Raw genomic sequence first — 24,374 nt, 5'->3', positions numbered from 1 at the left:
TTTCAATTATATTATGTGCACTAAGGTACACATTTTTTGTTTTTTCATATAGACCTATAATTTGACAATATACAATATTAAAATATTTGTAGAACTTGCAAGCACATTGGAAACAAGCATTTAGCAACTACATCCTCTGAATTAAATATCAATTCACGTTATTAAATAACATGGTCTGACAAGAGATCAGAACAACTAAAATTTGGATAGTTTTGGGAAAAAAAACAACAAATTTTGTTGTCACATGTTTCGTAGGGTAAATCTATGGCTCCTTCTTTGCATTGGTCACTGAGAAAGAAAATGCAGAGTGTGTGTGTATATTTCAAGGTATAATGTGTATCTTTATGTGGTGCTATAGTACATAAATTTGCATATAAGAATAGAATTGTACAATCAGGGATGTGCATAAGTTCAGAAGATTTGGTATAATGGTTGTGTACACATGTATGTGTAAGGTGTGTGTATGTAACAGAACATTATTTGTCCGATAAGAAAGCAACTTTAATCTGCTTTCCACAGAAGTGTGCTGAATATGTGGGGGAATTGCCCTTATAAAAGGCTGATGCTAGTAGGAAGTACTGCAGATTTTCCCAAATTTTCACTACAGTTGCAAGTAACAGAAACAATTCAAGCTAAGGGCAATGTATTACGTGTATATAGATATTTCACAGAATCCAAAAGCAGCAATGCACCTAGGCTTCAGAAGGAACTGGAACCATGACGTGGAAAGTCATCAGAACCCCAGCTCTGGTATTCTTATCTTTGCTTCTCTCTTTACTTCTACTTGATTCTTCTCTTCTGTAGTCCAGCTATCTTTGATTCTTTCTGCACGTGGTAAAGGATGGCCACTAACAGCTTTGAGTTTATATTATTCTAGTGCAGTCCTAATTACAAATTAAGGAGCTCTGGTAGTGCAATGGTTAAATGCTAGATTGTTAAATGAAAGATTGGTGGATTTGAACCCACCAGCCGCTCAGGCAGAAAAAACCTGGAGATGTGATTCCGTAAAGATTACAGCCTAGGAAGCCTATGGGGCAGTTCTACTCTGTCCTACAGGGTCACTATGAGTCAGAATCAACTTGACGGCACACAACAACAAATTCCAAATTGTCTCTCTTAAACTGAGGTATTTCTTCCCTTCTGGGAATTTGGACTTGGGACAGAAAGAAAGAAGGTCACTGTGGCTCCTGATAAATTTGCAGTCAGGAAAATCGTGGTCAGAATGTATGTTGAGGGGAATGTAGTATAAATTAGATAACCATAGCCTTCTTCTGTGATATAAGAGACAGTTCTAAGAGACACAGAGTCATTGAAAGTGAGGCAGAAATCTTTCTTCCTTTTATTCCTCCAAGATACCCTACTTCCCCCTCCATATACAAACACATACACCATATTTATTTTTCCTCAGGAAGAGAAAATGAAAATACTCCTGTCAGAGAAAAAAAGATGGCATTACATCAACAATGGCCATATTTAGAACGTACTATATTATTTTGGTAGAAGTCCTAGTGGTGCAGCAGTTAGAGCACTCAGCTGCTAACCAAAAGGTCAGCGGTTCGAACCCACCAGCTGCTCCATGGGAAAAAGATGTGGCAGTCTGCTTCCGTAAAGAATGACAGCCTTACTCACGATCATTAGCCATTAGAGAAATGCAAATCAAACTACAATGAGATGCCATCACACCCCAAGAAGGCTGACACTAATCCAAAAAACACAAAATAATAAATGTTGGAGAGGTTGTAGAGAATCTGAAACACTTATGCACTGCTGGTGGGAATGTAAAATGGTACAGCCACTCTGGAAAATGATTTGGCACTTCCCTAAAGGGCTAGAAATAGAAGTACCATTTGATCCAGCAATCCCACTCCTAGGAATATATCGTAGAGAAATAAGAGCCGTCACACGAATAGACATGCATGCCATGTTCATTGCAGCATTGTTCACAACTGCAAAAAGATGGAAACAACCTAGGTGCCCATCAACAGGTGAATGGATAAACAAACTATGGTACATACACACAATGGAGTACTATGCAATGATAAAGAACAATGATGAATTCTGCAAAATGTCTCACAACATGGATGAATCTGGAGGGCATTATGCTGAGTGAAATTACTCACAAAAGGATAAATATTGTATAAGACCACTATTATAAGAACTCAAGAAAAAGTTTAAACACAGAAGAAAGCATTATTTGATGGTTACGAGAGGGGGGAGGAGGGAGAGGGGAATTCACTAACTAGACAGTAAACAAGAATCACCTTCGGTAAAGGGAAGGACAACACACAATAGAGGGGAAGTCAGCCCAGGTGGACCAAAGAAAAAGCTAAGAAGCTTCCTGGACACATTCACACACTTTGAGGGACAGAGTAGCTGGGGGTGGGGTCCAGGGACCATAGTTTCAGGGGACATCTAAGTCAACTGGCATAACAAAGTTTATTAAGAAAATGTTCTGCATCCCACTTTGTTAAGTGGCATCTGGGGTTTTAAAAGCTTACAAGTGGCCATCTAAGATGCATCAATTTGTCCCCAACCCACTTGGAGCAAAGGAGAATGAAGAACACCAAAGACACAAGGAAAATATTAGTCCAAGAGACTAAAGGTCCACATAAACCAGAGACACCACCAGCCTAAGACCAGAAGAACTAGATGTGCCTGGCTACTACCAATGACTGCCCTGACAGAGAACACAAGAGAATCCCTGATGGAGCAGGAAAAAAGTGTGGAGCAGAACTCAAATTCATGTAAAAAACCAGACAATGGTCTGAAAGAGACTGGAGGAACTGCTGAAACTATGGCCCCCACATGCTTTGTTAACCCAGAGCTGAAACCACTCCCGAAAGCCACTCTTTAGATAAACATTAGGCAGGACTATAAAACAAAAAATAATACATGTGAGGAGCCTGCTTCTTAGTTCAATCAGACACACGAGACCAAATGGGTAGCTCCTATCTGGAGTCAGGATGAAAAGACAGGAAGGGACAGGAACTGGTTGAATGGACACAGAGAACCTGGGGTGGAAAAGGAGAATGTGCTGTCACATTGTGTGGATCGAAACTAATGTCACAAAACAATATGTGTATAAAGTTTTGTATAAGAAATTAATTTGAGCTGTAAACTTTCACCTAAAGCACAACTTAAAAAAAAAAGAATTACAGCCTTGGAAACCCTATGGGGCAGTTCTATTCTGTCCTATAGGATCGCTATAAGTCAGAGTCAGTAGGAATCAGGAATGACTCCTGGGTTACTGGCTTGAGCAATTTGGTGACGGACAGATGGTAGTACTACTAACTGAAATGAAGGCTGGGGAGAAACAGGTACAACAGATGGTGGATGGAGAGAGAAAGGGAGAAGAAAGCGCAAGTTTAGATGTGGATATGTTGAATTTTACTGGCCTTTTTTTTAAGAAACATCAATATGGAGATGTTCAGTTGTTGTTAGGTGCTGTCGAGTCAGTTCTATACAACAGAATGAAACACTGCCTGGTCCTGCACCATCCTCACAATCATCGTTATGCTTGAGCCCACTGTTGCAGCTACTGTGTCAATCCATCTTATTGAGGGTCTCTCTCTTTTTCATTGAAATTCAAGCCAGATTCAGAAGAGAATGTGGAACAAGGGATATCATTGCTGATGTCAGATGGATTATGGCTGAAAGCGGAGAATACCAGAATTATCTTCAGCAAATTTTTACCTGTGTGTGATATTAATGATATTGTTCGATAATTTCCTCATACTGCTGGATCACCTATCTTTGGAACAGGTACAAATATGGATCTTTCCCAGTCAGTTGGCCAGGTAGCTGTCTTCCAAATTTCTTGGCATAGACAAGTGAGCACCTCCAGCACTGCATCCATTTATTGAAACATCACAATTGGTATTTTATCAATTCCTGGACCCTTGTTTTTTGCCAATGCCTTCAGTGCAGCTTGGACTTCTTCCTTCAATACCATCTGTTCTTGATTATATGCTACTTCCTGAAATAGTTGAGTATAGACCAATTGTTTTTGGTACAGCGACAGGGTATTCCTTCCATCTTCTTCTTCTTTTTTTTTTTTTTAAATAATTTTTATTGTGCTTTAAGTGAAAGTTTACAAGTCAGTCTGTCACATATAAACTTATATACACCTTACTACATACTCCCATTTACTCTCCCCCTAATGAGTCAGCCCGCTCCCTTCTTCCAGTCTCTCCTTTCGTGACCGTTTCGCCAGTTTCTAACTCTCTCTACCCTCCCATCTCCACTCCAGACAGGAGATGCCAATACAGTCTCAAGTGTCCACCTGATACAAGTAGCTCACTCTTCATCAGCATCTCTCTCCAACCCATTGTCCAGTCCCTTCCATGTCTGATGAGCAGTCTTTGGGAATGGTTCCTGTCCTGGGCCAAGAGAAGGTCTGGGGACCGTGACCACCAGGATTCTTCTAGTCTCAGTCAGACCATTAAGTCTGGTCTTTTTATGAGAATTTGGGGTCTGCATCCCACTGTTCTCCTGCTCCCTCAGGGGTTCTCTGTTGTGCTCCTTGTCACGGCAGTCATTGGTTGTGGCCGGGCACCATCTAGTTCTTCTGGTCTGAGGATGATGTAAGTCTCTGGTTCATGTGGCCCTTTCTGTCTCGGGCTCATAGTTATCGTGTGACCTTGGTGTTCTTCATTCTCCTTTGATCCAGGTGTGTCGAGACCAATTGATGCATCTTAGATGGCTGCTTGTTAGCATTTAAGACCCCAGACGCCACACTTCAAAGTGGGATGCAGAATGTTTTCATAATAGAGTTTATTATGCCAATTGACTTAGAAGTCCCCTTAAGCCATAGTCCCCAAACCCCCGCCCTTGCTCCGCTGACCTTTGAAGCATTCAGTTTATCCAGGAAACTTCTTTGCTTTTGGTCCAGTCCAGTTGAGCTGACCTTCCCTGTATTAAGTATTGTCCTTCCCTTCACCTAAAGTAGTTCTTATCTACTAACTAATCAGTAAATAACCCTCTCCCACCCTCCCTCCCTCCCCCTCCTTGTAACCACAAAAGAATGTGTTCTTCTCAGTTTATACTATTCCTCAAGAACTTGTAATAGTGGTCTTATACAGTATTTGTCCTTTTGCATCTAATTTCACTCAGCATACTGTCTTCCAGGTTCCTCCATGTTATGAAATGTTTCACAGATTCATCACTGTTCTTTATCGATGCATAGTATTCCACTGTGTGAATATACCATAATTTATTTACCCATTCATCTGTGGATGGACACCTTGGTTGCTTCCAGCTTTTTGCTATTGTAAACAGTGCTGCAATAAACATGGGTGTGCATATATCTGTTCGTGTGAAGGCTCTTATTTCTCTAGGGTATATTCCGAGGAGTGGGATTTCTGGGTTGTACGGTAGTTCTATTTCTAACTTTTTAAGAAAACACCAGATAGATTTCCAAAGTGGTTGTACCATTTTACATTCCCACCAGCAGTGTATAAGAGTTCCAATCTCTCCGCAGCCCCTCCAACATTTATTATTTTGTTTTTTGGATTAACGCCAGCCTTGTTGGAGTGAGATGGAATCTCATCATAGTTTTAATTTGCATTTCTCTAATGGCTAATGATCGAGAGCATTTTCTCAGGTATCTGTTAGCTGCCTGAATATCTTCTTTAGTGAAGTGTGTGTCCATATCCTTTGCCCACTTTTTGATTGGGTTGTCTTTTTGTGGTTGAGTTTTAACAGAATCATATACATTTTAGAGATCAGGCACTGGTCAGGGATGTCATAGCAGAAAATTTTTTCCCAATCTGTAGGTGGTCTTTTTACTCTTTTGGCGAAGTCTTCAGATGAGCATAGGTGTTTGATTTTTAGGAGCTCCCAGTTACCTGGTTTCTCTTCATCATTTTTAGTAATGTTTTGTATTCTGTTTATGCCTTGTATTAAGGCTCCTAACATTGTCCCTATTTTTTCTTCTATGATCTTTATCGTTTTAGTCTTTATGTTTAGGTCTTTGATCCACTTGGATTTAGTTTTTGTGCATGGTGTGAGGTATGGGTCCTGTTTCATTTTTTTGCAAATGGATATCCAGTTATGCCAGCACCATTTGTTAAAAAGACTATCTTTTCCCCAATTAACTGACACTGGGCCTTTGTCAAATATCAGCTGCTCATATGTGGATGGATTTATATCTGGGTTCTCAATTCTGTTCCATTGGTCTATGTGCCTGTTGTACCAGTACCAGGATGTTTTGACTACTGCGGCTGTATAATAGGTTCTAAAATCAGGTAGAGTGAGGCCTCCCACTTTCTTCTTCTTTTTCAGGAATGCTTTACTTATCCGGGGCTTCTTTCCCTTCCATGTGGTGATTTGTTCCTCCATCACTTTAAAAAAGGTAATTGGAATTTGGGTCGGAAATGCATTGTATGTATAAATGGCTTTTGGTAGAAGAGACATTTTTACTATGTTAGGTCTTCCTATACATGAGCAAGGTATGTTTTTCCACGTATGTAGGTCCCTTTTAGTTTCTTGCACTAGTACTTTGTAGTTTTCTTTGTATAGGTCTTTTACATCTTTGGTAAGATTTATTTCTAAGTATTTTATCTTCTTGGGGGCTACTGTGAATGGTATTGATTTGGTGATTTCCTCTTCGATGTTCTTTTTGTTGATGTAGAGGAATCCAAGTGATTTTTGTATGTTTATCTTGTAACCTGAGACTCTTCCGAACTCTTCTATTAGTTTCAGTAGTTTTCTGGAGGATTCCTTAGGGTTTTCTGTGTATAAGATCATGTTATCTGCAAATAAAGATACTTTTACTTCCTCCTTGCCAATCCGGATGCCCTTTATTTCTTTGTCTAGCCTAACTGCTCTGGCTAGGACCTCTAGCACAATGTTGAATAAGAGCAGTGATAAAGGGCATTCTTGTCTGGTTCCTGTTCTCAAGGGAAATGCTTTCAGGCTCTTTCCATTTAGAATGATATTGGCTGTTGGCTTTGTACAGATGCCCTTTATTATGTTGAGGAATTTTCCTTCAATTCCTATTTTGCTGAGAGTTTTTATCATAAATGGGTGTTAGACTTTGTCAAATACCTTTTCTGCATCAATTGATAAGATCATGTGGTTTTTGTCTTTTGTTTTATTTATATGGTGGATTACATTAACGGTTTTTCTAATATTAAACCAATCTTGCATACTTGGTATAAATCCCATTTGGTTGTGGTGGATTATTTTTTTGATATGTTGTTGAATTCTATTGGCTAGAATTTTGTTGAGGATTTTAGCATCTCTGTTCATGAGGGATATAAGTCTGTAATTTTCTTTTTTTTGTGGTGTCTTTACCTGGTTTTGGTATCAGGGAGATGGTGGCTTCATAGAATGAGTTAGGTAGTACTCCATCATTCTCTATGCTTTGAAATACCTTTAGTAGTAGTGGTGTTAACTCTTCTCTGAAAGTTTGGTAGAACTCTGCAGTGAAGCCAACTGGGCCAGGGCTTTTTTTTGTTGGGACTTTTTTGATTACCTTTTCACATCTCTTTTTTTGTCATGGGTCTATTTAGTTGTTCTATTTCTGATCGTGTTAGTTTAGGTAGGTAGTGTTTTTCTAGGAATTCATCCATTTCTTCTAGGTTTGCAAAAATTTGTTAGAGTACAATTTTTTGTAATAATCTGATATGATTCTTTTAATTTCAGTTGGGTCTGTTGTGACATGGCCCATCTCGTCTCTTATTTGGGTTATTTGTTTCCTTTACTGTATTTCTTTAGTCAGTCTAGCCAATGGTTTATCAATTTTGTTAATTTTTTCAAAGAACCAGCTTTCGGCTTTGTTAATTCTTTCAATTGTTTTTCTTTTCTCTATTTCATTTAGTTCAGCTCTAATTTTTATTATTTGTTTTCTTCTGGTGCCTGATGGATTCTTTTGTTGCTCGCTTTCTATTTGTTCAAGTTGTAGGGACAGTTCTCTGATTTTGGCTCTTTCTTCTTTTTGTATGTGTGCATTTATCAATATAAATTGACCTCTGACCGCTGCTTTTGCTGTGTCCCAGAGGTTTTGATAGGAAGTGTTTTCATTCTGGTTGCATTCTATGAATTTCTTTATTCCCTCCTTAATGTCTTCTATAACCCAGTCTTTTTTCAGGAGGGTATTGTTCATTTTCCAAGTATTTGATATCTTTTCCCTGATTTTTCTGTTATTGATTTCCACTTTTATGGCCTTGTGGTCTGAGAAGATGCTTTGTAATACTTCGATGTTTTGGATTCTGCAAAGGTTTGTTTTATGACCTAATATGTGATCTAAAATGTTCCATGTGCACTAGAAAAAAAAGTATACTTTGCAGCTGTTGGGTAGAGTGTTCTGTAGAGGTCTATGAGGTCAAGTTGGTTGATTGTAGCAATTAGGTCTTCCGTGTCTCTATTAAGCTTCTTATCGGAAGTCCTATCTTTTTCCGAAAGTGGTGTGTTGAAGTCTCCGACTATAATTGTGGAGGTGTCTATCTCACTTTTCGGTTCTGTTAAAGTTTGTTTTATGTATCTCACAGCCCTGTCATTGGATGCATAAATATTTAATATGGTTATATCTTTCTGGTCAATTGTCCCTTTAATCATTATGTAGTATCCTTCTTTATCCTTTGTGGTGGATTTAACTTTGAAGTTTATTTTGTCAGAAATTAATATTGCTACTCCTGCTTTTTTTGATCGTTGTTGGCTTGATATATTTTTTCCATCCTTTGAGTTTTAGTTTGTTTGTGTCTCTAAGTCTAAGGTGTGTCTCTTGTAGGCAGCATATAGACAGATCATGTTTCTTTACCCATTCTGAGAATCTCTGTCTCTTTATTGGTACATTTAGTCCATTTACATTCAGTGTAATTATAGATATGTGTTTAGTGTTGTCATTTTGATGCCTTTTTGTGAGTGTTGTTGACAATTTCATTTTTCCACTTACTTTTTTGTGCTGAGACATTTTTCTTTGTAAATTGTGTGTTCCTCATTTTCATAGTAGTCGAATTTATGTTTGCTGAGTCGTTATGTTTTTCTTGGTTTTTATTTTGAATTACGGAATTGTTAGACCTCTTTGTGGTTACCTTAATATTTACCCCTATTTTTCTAAGTAAAAACCTAACTTGTATCATCCTATATAGCCTTGTTTTCCTCTCCATATGGCAGTTCTATGCCTCCTATATTTAGTCCCTCTTTTTGATTATTGTGATCTTTTACAGAATGACTTCAATGATTCCCTGTTTTGAGCATTTTTTTCTTTTTAAAATTAATCTTGATTTGTTTTTCTGATTTCCTTATTTGAGTTGATATCAGGATGTTCTGTTCTGTGACCTTGTGTTGTGTTGTTATCTCATGTTATTGATTTTCTGACCAATTTCCTTTAGTATTTCTTGTAGCTTTGGTTTGGTTTTTGCAAATTCTCTAAGCTTGTGTTTATCTGTAAATGTTTTAATTTTGCCTTCATATTTGAGAGAGAGTTTTGCTGGATAAATGATCCTTGGCTGGCAGTTCTTCTCCTTCAGTGTTCTATATATGTCATCCCATTGCCTTCCTGACTGCATGGTTTCTGCTGAGTAGTCTGAACTTATTCTTATTGATTCTCCTTTGTAGGAGACCTTTCTTTTATCCCTGGCTGCTTTTAAAATTTTCTCTTTATCTTTGGTTTTGGCAAGTTTGATGATAATATGTCTTGGTGATTTTCTTTTTGGATCAATCTTATATGAGGTTCGATGAGCATCTTGGATAGATATCCTTTCATCTTTCATGATGTCAGGAAGTTTTCTGCCAACAGATCTTCAACTATTCTCTCTGTATTTTCTGTTATCCCTCCCTGTTCTGGAACTCCAATCACACGCAAGTTATTCTTCTTGATAGAGTCCCACATGATTCTTAGGGTTTCTTCAATTTTTAAAATTCTTTTATCTAATTTTTCTTCAACTATATTGGTGTCAATTGCCTTATCTTCCACCTCCCCCACTCTGCATTCCAATTCCTCAATTCTGCTCCTCTGACTTCCTATTGAGTTGTCTAATTCTGTAATTTTACTGTTAATCTTGTGGATTTTTGAATGCTGTCTTTCTATGGATTCTTGTAGCTTATTAATTTTTCCACTATGTTCTTGAATAATCTTTTTGATTTCTTCAGCGGCTTTATCATTGTGTTCTTTGGCTTTTTCAGTAGATTGCCTTATTTCATTTTTGAGGTCATTCCTGATGTCGTGAAGCATTCTGTAAATTAGTTTTTTATATTCTGCATCTGGCAATTCCAGGATTGTATCTTCATTTGGGAAAGATTTTGATTCTTTAATTTGGGGAGTTGTAGAAGCAATCATGGTCTGCTTCTTTATGTGGTTTGATATTGACTGCTGTCTCTGAGCCATCTATAATATATTGTAATGATTTATTTTATATTTGCTCACTGAGTCTTCTCTTGTTTTATTTTCTTTCAATACACATAGATGGGCTACTAGATTGTGCTGTCTTGATTGTTGTAGCCTTTGAATCACTTATGTCCTCTTACCAGCTGGTTTGGGCCATTACCAGAAATATAAGCCTAAGAGTCCATTCACTATTCTTAAGTAGAATCTGATTTTGGGTCATCAAGTGTGTGGGGTAGACTGTCACCTATTCACTTAGAGGAGTAGTGGTGATAGATGTGTGCACCAGATTCTAGTAGCAGCAGGGGGTCACATTCCAGGGGGGGCAGGATGCTGACAGGCTTCCCCCAAGTGCCAGTGAGGTAGGTGTGTCTCTATTCCTAAAGCACTTTGGTGGGTGGGCTCTGCAGCTGTACCTTAGCCACCCAATGCATGTACCTCTACAGACTGATAGATGTCACTATCCTCAGACCCCTATGGCAGGGGGTTAGGTGGTTTGGGTGGAGCTTCAGCCCTCAGTTCCCCCTTGTGGGTCAGTAAGGGCTCTGTTTAATAGGCAGAGATATCAGATCTGGGAAACTTGTCTTTCTAGTAATCTGCTAAAACAATTACAGTCAGATCACTATCAGAATTGCTTTTGCATTATAATAGCCACCTTGTTCCCTGTAGGGATGAAAGCCCAAGACTGTGGATCTCATATGCTTGGCTGGAGCTGGTTCTGTATTTTTAGTCCAATTTCAGGAAGTCAGGGAGGGATTCTTGGTCCCTGGGTTTTTTGTAGCTGCTTCTCTCAGGCCAGGAGAATGGATTAGGAAAAGACAAAACAAACAAACAAGGAAAAAAAAAACCACAGAGCACTTCCCTCTCTGGCCCAGGAAATTCCAATGTTAATGAAGCCGCCTGGGAAGGGGAGGGGAGAGATCAGATAGATAGGAGAGAGTAGCACCCAGAAATATAGACAAAGTTACTTATCTTGCTTGGTGAGGACTGTTTTATCTGAGATTCCCGAGCGGTGTGTAGCCTGTGTGCGTTGGCTGGGTCAAGATTGCCCCCGAGGGTCAGGCCCACGTCCTGTGCGTGTGCTGTCTCAGAAGCCGTGGTCAGTTCCTCCGCTCTCAGTCCAAAGCCCAGCACCATGGTTCCCTGGCCGGGATGCCACACTCCAGGCTTCAAAATCAGTCGCTGCCTCCCGGTTACTTCTCCTCCTGTCAGCTGCGTCGCTGCGCTGCCTGTGTGCACTGGCTGGGCTTCCCCCCAGTTCACTTTTGGGGGCTATGGCTGTGTCCCGTGTTTGCGCTGTCTCAGGATGCTGTGCTCAGCTCCCCTGCGCCCAGTCCAAAGCCCGGTGCCAAGGTTTTCTGACTGGGTTGCTGGCTCCAGGCTCCGAAAACAGTCGCTGCTTCCCCATGGTTGCTCGTTCATTCTCTCATTAGCCATGTCAGTGTGCAGCCTGCTTGCACTGGCTGAGTCTCTACAGAGGTTACCCCATGGGGTTAGGGGTTAGGGCTGTGTCCCGTGCCTGCCCCGCCTCAGCAAGTTGCTATCAGCCCTGCCACTCAGCACCAGGGAACTTCGAGGGCTCAAGGCTGTGGAGCGGGTTGCGGGTTCCAGAAGCAGTTGCTGGTTCAGGGTGCAGCTTTTCACTCCCCTGTCACTCAGGTCAACTCTTTAGATCTGTGTTTGATGGTCAGGGTTCATAGATTGTCATGTATGTGATCGATTCACTTGTTTTCCCGAGTCTTTGTTGCAAGAGGGATCTGAGGTAGCGTCTACCTAGTCAGCCATCTTGGCCCCGCCTCCCTCCATCTTCTTTTGATGCTTCCTGCATCGTTCAATATTTTGCCCATAGAATCCTTCAATATTTCAACTTGAGGCCTGAATTTTTTCTCCATTTCTTTCAGCTTGAGAAATGCCAAGCATGTTCTTCTGCTTTGGTTTTCTAACTCCAGGTCTTTGCACGTTTGTCTTCTTGAGTGGTCCTTCGCGATCTTCTGTTTAGCTTTTACTTAATCATTTCTTCCTTTTGCTTTAGCTACTCAACATTCAAGAGCAAGTTTTGGAGTCTCTTCCGACATCCATTTTGGTCTTTCCTGTCTCTCTTGTCTTTTTAATGACCTTTTGCTTTTGTCATGTATAAAGTCCTTGATGTCATCCCACAACTTGTCTGGTCTTCGGTCATTAGTGTTCAGTGCATCAAATCTATTCTTGAGATGGTCTCCAAACTCAGGTGATATATACTCAAAGTAGTATTTTGGTTCTTGTGGACTTGTTTGAATTTTCTTCAGCTTCAACTTGAGCTTGCATATGAGCAATTGATGGTCTGTTCCACAGTCGGTCCCTAAGCCTTGTTCTGACTAATGACATTGAGCTTTTCCATAGTCTCTTTCCACAGATGTAGTCAATTTGATTCCTGTTTTTTCCATTGAGTGGGTCTATCCGTACAGTCACTGTTTACGTTGTTGAAAAAAGGTATGTACAATGAATAAGTCGTTGGTCTTGCAAAATTCTATCATGTGATCTCTGACATTGTTTCTATCACCAAGGCCATATTCCAACTACAAGTCCTTTTTCTTTGTTTCCAACTTTCACATTCCAATCTCCAGTAATGATCAACGCATCTTGACTGCATGTTTGATTAATTTCAGACTTCAAATTCAGAACTTGGTAAAAATCTTCAATTTCTTCATCTTTAGCATTAGTGGTTGGTATGTAAATTTGAATACCAGTTGTATTAACTGGTCTTCCTAGTAGGCATATGGATATTATCCTACTATTTGACACAGCTGGTCTTGAGATGTTCTTTTTGACAATGAACATGATGCCATTCTTCTTCAATTTGTCATTTCTGGCATAGTAGACCATGGTTGTCTGCTTCAAAATGGCCAATACCAGCCCATTTCAGCTCCCTAATGCCTAGGATATCAATCTTTTTGCATTCCATTTCACTTCTGATGACTTCCAGTTTTCCTAGATTCATACTTCATGCATTCCATGCTCTGATTATTAATGGATGTTTCTAGCTGTTTCTTCTTATTTTGAGTCAAGCCATGTCAGCAAAGGAAGGTGCCAAAAGCTTGACTTCATCCACGTCATTAAGGTCGACTTCACTTTGAGGAGGCAGCTCTCCACCAGTCATATTTTGAGTGCCTTTCAACTTGAGGGGCTCATTTTCTGACACTATGTCAGACAATGTTTTACTGTTTCACTGGCTTTTTTTTTTTTTCTTTTCAGAAGTAGACTGCTAGGTCCTTCTTCCTAGTCTGTCTTAGTCTGGAAGCTCAGCTGAAACTGGTCCACTGAAGGCTCTGGTCTTTGATCTTCATTAGTAAGTGCTTCAAGTCCTCTTCACTTTCAGCAAGCAAGGTTGTGTCATCTGCATAACGCAGGTTGTTAATGAGTCTTCCTCCAATCCTGATGCCCCGTTCTTCTTCATATAGTCCAGCTTCTCGTATTATTTGTTCAGCATACAGATTAAATAGGTATGGTGAAAGAATACAACCCTGATGCACACCTTTCCTGACTTTAAACCAATCAGTATCCCCTTGTTCTGTCCGAATAACTGCCTCTTGATCTATGTAAAGGTTCCTCATGAGCACAATTAAGTGTTCTGGAATTCCCATTCTTCCCAGTGTTATCCATAGTTTGTTATGATCCACACAGTCGAATGCCTTTGCATAGTCAATAAAACACAGGTAAACATCCTTCTGGTATTCTCTGCTTTCAGCCAGGATCCATCTGACATCAGCAATGATATCCCTGGTTCCACGTCCTCTTCTGAAACCAGCCTGAATTTCTGGCAGTTCCCTGTAGATATACTACTGCAGCCATTTTTGAATGATCTTCAGCAGAATTTTGCTTGAGTGAGATATTAATGATATTGTTCTATAATTTCCACATTCGGTTGGATCACCTTTCTTGGGAATAGGCATAAATATGGATCTCTTCCAGTCAGTTGGCCAGGAAGCTGTCTTCCATATTTCTTGGCATAGACAAGTGAGCACCCCCAGCGCTGCATCTGTTTGTTGAAACATTTCAATAGGTATTCCATCAATTCCTGGAGCCTTGTTTTTTGCCAATGCCTTCAGAGCAGCTTGGACTTCTTCCTTCAGTACCATCAGTTCCTGAGCACATGCCACCTCTTGAAATGGTTGAATATCGACTAATTCTTTTTGGTATAATGACTCCGTGTATTCCTTCCATCTTCTTTTGATGCTTCCTGCATCGTTTAATATTTTCCCCATGGAATCCTTCACTATTGCAACTCAAGGCTTGAATTTTTTCTTCAGTTCTTTCAGCTTGAGAAATGCCAAGCATGTTCTTCTCTTTTGGTTTCCATCTCCAGCTCTTTGCACATGTCATTATAATACTTTGTCTTCTCGAGAGGCCCTTTGAAATCTTCTGTTCAGTTCATTTACTTCATCAATTCTTCCTTTTGCTTTAGCTGCTCGACGTTTAAGAGCAAGTTTCAGAGTCTCCTCTGACATCCATCTTGGTCTTTTCTTTCTTTCCTGTCTTTTCAGTGACCTCTTGCTTTCTTCATGGATGATATCCTTGATGTCATTCCACAACTCGTCTGGTCTGTGGTCACTAGTGTTCAATGCGTCAAATCTATTCTTCAGATGGTCTCTGAATTCAGGTGGGATATACTCAAGGTCATATTTTGGCTCACGTGGACTTGTTCTGATTTTCTTCAGTTTCAGCTTGAACTTGCATATGAGCAATTGATGGTCTGTTCCACAGTCGGCCCCTGGCCTTGTTCTGACCGATGATATTGAGCTTTTCCATTGTCTCTTTCCACAGAAATATATATTGTATAAATATATGTAGCGCAATTTTTTTTCTCTTATTCTGTAGGTTGTTTTCACTGTCTTAATGGTGTCTTTTGAGTAACAGAAGTTCTTAATTTTTACATACTCAAATTCATCGTATTCTTATAGTTAGCACTTTTTGTGTCCTGTTTAAGAAATCTACCCATTCCGAGGTCATGAAGACCTGTTTTCCCCTAAAATATTATTGTTTTTCTTTCACATTTAAATCAGCTATCTATTTGGATATAAGTTTTGTGTACAGTATGAGGTTAGGAATAAGACAAATTTTTTTCAATATGGACACCAAATTGTTTTAGTACCAATTATTGAAAAAAACATCCTTTCTCCACTGTGGCACTGTCGCCTTTGTCATAAATCTACCCATCTGCCATGGATTGAACTGTGTCCCCCCAAAATATGTGTTAACTTGGTTAAGCCATGATTTTCAGTATTGTGTGGTTGTCCTCCATTTTGTGATTAATATAATTTTCCTGTGTGTTGTAAATCCTAATCTTTGCCTGTGGTTAATGAGGCAAGATTAGATTATGTTAAAGAGGATTAGGATGGGATGTAACACTCTTGCACAGGTCACATCCCTGATCCAATGTAGTTTCCCTGGGGTGTGGCCTGCACCCCCTTTTATCTTGTAAGAGATAAAAGGAAAGGAAAGCGAGCAGAGGGGGGAGAATCACACCAGCAAGAAAGCAGTGCCAGGAGCATAGCGCATCCTTTAGACCTGGGGTTCCTTCTAGTCCAGGGAAAGATTGATGAGAAGGACCTCAGAGCTGACACAAAGAGAAAGTCTTTCCCTGGAGCTGACACCCTGAATTTGGACTTCTAGACTGTGAGAAAATAAATTTTTCTTTGTCAAAGCCATCCATTTGCGGTATTTCTGTTACAGTAGCACTAGATAACTAAGACACTGTCTATCTGTCTGTCTACCTACCTACCTACCTATCTACGTATCATCTATCTACCTATCTATCTAATCTAACTCATTTTCTCAGCTCCTATCTATTCCACTAGCCAGCATGTCTATCCTTATGTTTACATAACACTATCTTAAGTTTGCCTTAGTTATTCTCATTCCTTTGAATTTTCATATGAATTTTAGAATCAACTTCTTGTTTCAGGAAAAAACAAAACAGAACAAAAAACCCGTTGGGATGAGGATTGCACTGAACCTATGCATTAATTATTTGGAGAGAGCTAACATTTTAATAATTTTTTGAAAATGAGCTCTCTCTCTCTATTAATTTATATTTTCCTTGATTTCCACTTAATAAAAATTTTTAGTTCTCACGTAGTGGTCTTGAACATCTTTTGTTAGCTATATTCCTAGGTATTTGAGGTTTTTGATGCTGTTGTAAGTGGTATTTTAACAATTACAATTTCTATCTCTATAAAAAAAACTAAAAAAAGTTTTTTTTATCTCTATACTTGTTGGTAATACAATTCATTTCAAATTATTTTATTGAAGTACAATTTATGCCATAAAATTCACTCTTCTAAAGTGTACGATTCAGGGTTGTGGATTTTTTTTGGGGGGCGGGGTATATTCACAAGGTTGTGCAACCATCAGGAAACAAGTAAACAGACCAGCCAAAAAACAAATCAACACAAAAAACAAAACTAGTTGTTGTTGAGTTGATTTTGACTTATGGCAACTCCGTGTATTCCAGAACACTGTCATCATCCCAAAAAGATGCTCTATGGCTACTAACAGTCACTTTCCATGTCCCCCAGCCCTTGGCAACTACTACTACTAATCTATTTCCTGTCTTTATGGATTTGTCTATTTTAGACATTTTTGTAGGAAATCATCTGTAGAATCAATGTGTATAGTAAGGGTTAGCAAAATGAATTGGAATCATACAATAATGGCATCATATAATATCTGGCCTTTTGTGACTGGCCTTCTATCACTTAGCATAATGCTTTCAAAGTTCATCCATGTTGTAGCATATATCAGTACTTTATTCTTTTTTATGGCTGAATAATATTCTATTGTTTGAATACATGACATTTTGTTTATCCATTTATCAGTAGGTGGATATTGGGCTGTTTCTTCGTTTTGGCTATTGTGAATAATGCTGCTATGAACATTCACGCACAAGTCCTTATGTGAACACGTGCTTTCAATTCTACTGGGTATATACCTAGGAGTGGAATTGCTGGGTCACATGGCAATGCCTTTTTGATTAAAGCCATCCTAGTGGGTGTGAGGAGCCCTGGTGGCATGGTAGTTAAGAGTGTGGCTGCTAACCAAAAGGTTGGCAGTTCGAATACACCAGCTGCTCCTTGGAAACCCTATGGGGCAGTTCTACTCTGTCCTATAGGGTCACTATGAGTCTAAATCAATTCAATAGCAATGGGTTTGGTTTTGATTTAGTGGGTGTGAAGTGGTATCTCATTGTGGTTCGTTTTGAATTTCCCTATTGACTAATGATGACAGGCATCTCTTTATGTGCTTATATACCTCTGTCTGCTTCTGTGTATGTTTGAAAATTTCCATAGTAAAAAAAAAAATTTTTTTTTAATTGTCACCCTGGTTTGCCTTATAAAATCCATAGATTGTTGTCATCACTTGCTCTCCCCCTGGCAGTGGTCATAACAGTGAAATGGGCTTGGAAAAGAGAAAATGTTTATCAAAAGACTAGTCAAATAATTTGTGCCCCAAATGTTACCCTAATCTGATAAATATTAACCCTTAAGAGAATTCCTACTATATTTTATTAATGCAATTTTTATGAAACCTAAATGTCTAATTCTAGAACATCAACAATCTGAGTGAAGCAGTGCTATACTTCTCCCTAGGTATATCTTTGCTTTAACGCAAAACAGGAATTAATATAGCTATTTACCTTTACTGAGTCCTGCTACAGATCTATCTGAATGTTTAGAATGGGAAATCTCTGTTTCTGATTTTCTTTGCATAATTATTTCATTGCCAAACCTCTTGGGTCCTAAGTAAAAGACTGTAAATTTTTGCTGAATATCAAGTCCAACTGGAAAAAGAAAAAGATATTTTAAAAGTGCATATTTAAATTATATAAGTTCATATGAGACCATTTATTTATTTTTATATCTCTCATATTCTTATAACTTTTTGAACTAGAAGAGTTACAGAAGTCCAGAAAATAAAATTAAAAGGTTAAAAAATAAATTAAAAATTATACATCTATCATCATAAAAACAATGCCCCTATAATAACTGAAATTTAACTACCTTGGAAAATAAAATATCTGGCATAAATGCACAGGTAAAATTTTAATCGTGTTATCCTAGCCCATGTTATCTTTTACATATCTGAATACAGGAAACATCCTTTAAAGTTTACTCATATTATCTAAATATATTATTTTTACATAATATCATTTTTAATATTTTTCTGTTTTAGCATAAAGGAAATAATTTTTACATGCTATTATACATTCATGTATTCATTACTTTAATGAACTTACCATATTCAGAACTAATTAGATTTATGCTAAGATCTTCAGATTTATGAGTTCTTTTCACATCAATCTTTTTGGTCCAATTTCCAGCTTTTAGCAAAACAGAATCCCTGAAAAATAGCAATGCATCATTTAAAAATTGATCTAAACACTAACTGAACTAATATATTAATTTTTAAAGGCAGATTGTTCCTAAGATAGGTCCTTTCTGGTAGTAATTATCAGTGACTAAAACCTGCTTTTCTTCAAATTCTGAGGTGACAGAAACAGTGTATCAATGAAGTTTTCTCAACCATAATTTTCTTAACTATACATTGATCCTACAGATGATTCTCAGTTGCACTGACTTATTTCTGGCCTACTTGGATTATACAGTTGCCATCACTAACCCAGGAAACTGCCCCCAAATCACTACCAATTTAAAAACTGGCTATACATAAACCCTGGTGGTGTAGTAGTTCAGAGCTATGACTGCTAACCAAAATGCAGCAGTTTGAGTACACCAAGCGTTCCTGAGAAACTCTATGGGGCAGTTCTACTCTGTCCTATAGGGTCGCTGTGAGTTGGGATGAACTAGATGGCAACGGGTTTGGTTTTTTTGGTTTTATAGATAAATTACGTGTATTTGTGAGAGTAACTTCAGTATTACCTTTACGATTGATATGAACCAGTTTGTATCTCATAATATCACAAACAAACCAGAGACAAATTTTTTGATTGACTTATTTTAGTCTCATATAGACAGAGCTGTCATTAGATTTAGCAGTCACAGGAGAACAAAGATTTGTACGATGGCATATTCTCTGTAATTATGTCATGGCTAGTTGCAGGAGAGCAGTTGCCAGTGAATAGGATATCATCCTATTGATCACTTAAGCATCTTTGGGAAACTTCCAAGTGATATTTTTGGAAGGTACTGACAGCAATTAGGAGATTCCTGTTTCAGAGTCACTGCCATTCTTGAATGGGTAGTTGTATAGGCTCTAGAGTCAGAATGCTTGGGTTCAAATCTAGATTTGGCTATTAACTAGCTATATGACCTTGGGCATACTGATTAGGTTCTCTTTGACTCAATTTCCTCCTCTACGAAATGTGGATAAATGATACCAAAAAGAAAAGAAAGAAAAAAAAAAAACCCATTGCCATTCAGTTGATTCCAACTCATAGCAACCCTATAGGACAGAGAACTGCCTCATAGGGTTTCCAAGGAACAGCTGGTGCATACACACTGCCAACCTTTTGGATAGTAGCCAAGCTCTTAACCACTGCACCACTGGGGCTCCGTGGATAATGATAGTAACTATCTCATACGAAGATTAAACAATTCAACACTTACAATCTACTAAGTGCTCAAAAATATTAACTACTGCTGTTAACTGATATCCTTGCAATTTAGTCATACATAGTATTCCTGGGAGAAAATAATAGTACTAGAAGAGCAGCAGAAGCAAAAATGACAGAATGTCATGCTGAAGAATTAACTATAAGGGAAGGTAGCTTCTTTATATATTTAGTTTGGTTGTCTAGATCCTATAATATAGCTATAGTAATTTGTCAGATTTTAATTTGGTAATAGAAGATATTTTGAGGTAAGTAAAAACAAGACTGCACCCAAAGAGTAGTAAGGCCATGAATGACTGGAAAAGCCAGCAAAATAGGAAAGTTTAGCAATGGTGGACTACAACTTACTCCTAAGTGTCATCTATTCACTTGTTTCAGATCATGGTGATAGACTTTACACTTTGTCCATTGAAGTACTAAATATAACAACCTAAAACCTCAGAAAACCCATGTTAAATCTATGTGATACTTTCTTTAATAGACAAACAGAGAAACCACCTCATCATGGTCTCAAGAAAATATGACTTAATTGATCCCATAGTGATCTTACTTCTCTTTTTTTCAGTGGAATTGTTCTTTTACAGTATATGCTTAGAAATAAAATATCAGAAATTTCACACTTACAAAATTTTGTGTTTAAAAACCACTTGATTATCTGCATCACCTATTATCAAGGTAACATAGTGAGAATCCGGTGCTGTTCTTTTAGTTTGTAGCTGTTCAAAGTTTCTTAACGTAATGGTAACTAATATTTCTGCTGTTGTATCACTATATCTTGCAACCTTTAAAAAAAAGGATAGACACAAAAAGTGTTAAAAGGTAACCTTATTACTGATACTCAGCTCCAAGCCTAGCTATGGTTAGCTTTATTACTGAAGAAACAATAAAAACATTTAAGAAATGGAAAACATTTACCTGTTCCACTTTAAGTTCGTATTTCGGTAGATGCATCACAGTTTCTTTTATCTGGGTTCCAAAAGGGGGATGCCTATTTAAAATCTAAAAATATTTATATCATTCTATTTTTACCGCAATACTAAAAATCATTTTAGTAAAATATTTTTTTAGAATCAGTAGTTTTAATAATTCTCATCATCCAAAACTTTAGTAAGTTAAAATATTTATGACTATGAGAAGGAAAATTTTGAATAGATACAAAGGTATAAAAAGTAAGCTTTAGAATTTAGACAGAATTCAGGTAACATCAAGAATAAATGAATGTTAAGTACCAGTTCAAGTTCCCTTGCATCTGTTTCTTCTATTTTTTTAAAGGAAGTCAAACCTGCATTTACCATTGCATTTGACAATGTTATACCTGTGGAAAATTAAACAAATAGCAATTTTTAAACAACTCATTTTAAACTAAATCCATATATTTAACAACTATATTAGAAAAAAATTAAGATCCAGTTAAATAATTAATTTTTAAAATTTTCAAAAACAGTTTCTAGTTGGATTATTTGGGTTGTGGCATTCTTCAATTGTTTATTTTTTCAAAATGAAAGAAAATATGTATTTGTTTTTATGTATGTGGTAGTTTGCCTCTTGTGCTGCCTTCAATATTCTTTTTCACTGATTTTTGAGAGTTTGATTACAATATGCTTTGGTGTGGCTCTGTTTGGATTTATCCTACTTGGAGTTTGTTGAGCTTCTCAGATATGTAAATTTGTGTCTATCAGTAGATTTGGTACATTTTCAGCCATTATTTCTTCAAAAATTCCTTTTGTCCCTTTCTTTCATTCTCCTTCTGGAACTCACATAATGTGTACATTATTCTGCTTGATGATGTCCCACAAACCCTTTAAGCTTTGCTCATTATTCTTTTTTCTTTTTGCTCCGTGGATTGCATCCTCTCAACTGCTCTATCCTCAAGTTCATTGATTTGTCTGCCATCTCAAATCTGCTGTCAAGCTCTTCCAGACAATAGTTTATTTCTGTTATTGTACTTTTCAGCATGAGTATTTGTTGGTGTTTTTTCTCTTTATTGAAATACTTGTTTGTTCTTGTATCTTTTCCCCAATTTCCTTTAGCATTTTTGGGTTTTCCTTTAACTCTTTGGGCAGGCTTATTTACTGTTGCTTTAAAGTCTTTGCCTAGTAATTCCATTATCTGTTCTTCCTTGGGGATGGTTTCTGTCTACTTCGTTTGATCTTTTGCTTGGGCCAGTCTTTCCTGGCTCTTCATATGCTTTGTGATTGTTTGTTGTGTTAGGGACATTAAACTATTTTACTGTGGTAGCACTGGAGATTAGATTCTTCCCCTTCCTTAGGGTTTGCTTTTCTTTCACTTTATCATTATCATTTTAATTTATTGAAAGTTATGATTCTTTGCTTTAGCTCTAGACTCCTTGTGTAGGTGCACCTACTGTTGTCCTTTCCTTATTGATCTCCCTGCCCATGGGCATTGGCCATCACTGCTTCACTTCTAGATTCCCTGACTGCAGGTGCTGGCAGTGCCACTGTAGCACCAAACTCTATGGCTTGTAGCACCTGTTGTCGCTTCAACAACAGATATTAGGGACACTGTCTATGTTACTCTGGCATCAGATTCCCCACGCAAAGTCACTGGCTATACCCCTCCAGGGTCTCCCCTTCCCCATCTGGGATTACTGGCTATCTTTGATTGCTCATCTCAAATATTTCCCCCTGTGAACACAGGACACGTGACTCTGGCCCTAGGCTCTCTCCCCTCCCGGAGCTGTAGCTGTCAAAGACTCACTACAATTTTCCCCTCCCAGGGGTGTCAGCTGGACAGCACCAGCCTCAAAGTCCCACACCAAAAACAGCAGCTGTTGCCAATTCACCATATGTCCTCACTGTTCAGGAATTCAGGTTTGTGCTGTGCTCACATGATGTTTTTTTCTGGTACTCACTGGGATTCTGGTCTCTGCTGTTCTTGCCATGCCACCCTGACCCTAGTCTGTCTGCCTGCTCAGGTGTTCTGGCCTGTGCTGTATTCACTGTGTCTCTCTGTCCTAGGCCTGACTGCTAATAAAGTCTGGCCCACACTGTGTTCACCACTTTGTTCTTTCCTGGGATACATGGAAATTCTGGGCTGCTCTGCACTTCTCATGCTGCCCTTTCCAAGGTCTGCCCACTTGGGCATCCCGCCTATGCTGCCTTCACCCTGGCCTTCTCCTATGCCTGGCTATTCACAAAGTCTGGCCCATGCTGCACTCACTGCTTCCTCCAGGTATTCAAGGTGGTTCTAGCTCATGCTGAACTCACCATGCTGTTCTGTCCCAGGTCTGCCTGCCAGGGTTCCAGCTTGCTTTGTGCTCCCAGAGCCTCTTCAGCCCTGGCTTCACTACTCAGGTGGCCCAGTCCGCACTACGGCCACTGTGCCATTCCATCCCAAGACTGAATACTCAGTACTTCCAGTCCATTCTGTGTCCTCTGTGCTGCTCCAGCCCTGGGCTCCATCCCTGAGGGTGCCAGCTGCAGCCACCCCAAGATGGCTGTGCTAAACTAAGGTGGGGATAGGGCGAGGACACTCTGCTCTCCCACTGTCATATGCTATCTTTTTCTTGATTCAGTGTTCATTGTTCACTTTGGTCCTCCAACCCTTTAGCTAATGTGCAGAGATCTGAGATTATCGAGTTCATCAATTTTTGCTTGTTTTCTTCTAGAATTGTTGTGGGAGAATGAGAGCATGCAAATGCTTATACCACCATCCTGCTCCCTATACCTTATTACTTTTTTATGATGGTCAATAAGAACTTAGATTTGCCTTTTTGTTTTGATTTCTTCATTTTTCTATTATGTAAATTTTACCAGACAATATTTGCTTCTTTATATTAAGTTGTCCTGTATATGTGGAAAAAACAAGTTAGTGTTTGATGATCTGGAAGGGACAGAACACAACTGACACCCAGACTGACAATATTCTAGAAAGTCAAAAATAATGCCTTTTTTTCAAGTATAATGAAAATTTTATTACTGATCATTTAATCTGATTTCAAAATTTTGCTGTAAGTTGCTACTTTCTAAATGTTATATGGAACCTCTTTTCTAATTCATAACTTTCGCCTTCGTGAGATGAGTGTGGCATTTGGTTTCCCAGGTGTTCTGCAGGAAGGTGAACCTTTCTATCAGAAATTTCTCCCCTACTTTGATGTTACTTTCACCAACCAATCCCTTTCTTCAATCCAGCTCCAAGGACTTCCTGGTCAGTCCTCTGGCACCCCACTGATCTCAAACATCACAGAAATAAAAAGAAGACTTCTTCACAAAACAATTGGAGACTTGTGTTATCTAAAGAATAACAGGTCTTTAAGACAAGTCTTAAAGACTCATTACATAAGTTTTTAATGTACCCAAGATGCATACAAAATTGTAAAACTAACAAAGCTTGGAATAACAACTCTTTTTTTGGAGTTCTGGCTCTCTAAGAAAGCAGTATAAAGTATGGTCACGAAGCCACAGGCACCACAGTGGAAAA

At 38.5% G+C, this 24,374-nt stretch overlaps 1 protein-coding gene across 4 annotated transcripts in view; it reads right to left on the bottom strand.

The window, feature by feature from the left end:
• HFM1 (helicase for meiosis 1) overlaps window positions 1–24,374 on the bottom strand; it is a 141,150-nt gene that overhangs the window by 28,890 nt on the left and 87,886 nt on the right. For all 4 annotated transcript variants that reach the window (XM_049879827.1, XM_049879828.1, XM_049879830.1 and 1 more), the window contains 5 exons: window positions 21,164–21,249; window positions 20,850–20,933; window positions 20,559–20,716; window positions 18,600–18,703; window positions 18,000–18,143 (listed from right to left, as the gene is read on the bottom strand). In XM_049879827.1, coding sequence (XP_049735784.1) covers window positions 18,000–18,143; window positions 18,600–18,703; window positions 20,559–20,716; window positions 20,850–20,933; window positions 21,164–21,249 — 576 coding nt within the window. The remainder of the gene's footprint in view (window positions 1–17,999; window positions 18,144–18,599; window positions 18,704–20,558; window positions 20,717–20,849; window positions 20,934–21,163; window positions 21,250–24,374) is intronic.

This window comes from Elephas maximus, chromosome 3 (genome assembly GCF_024166365.1).
Source record: "Elephas maximus indicus isolate mEleMax1 chromosome 3, mEleMax1 primary haplotype, whole genome shotgun sequence".
Classification (NCBI taxonomy): Eukaryota; Metazoa; Chordata; class Mammalia; order Proboscidea; family Elephantidae; genus Elephas; species Elephas maximus.
Note: the sequence above shows the minus strand (reverse complement) of the source record. Positions and strands in the feature narration are given on the sequence as shown.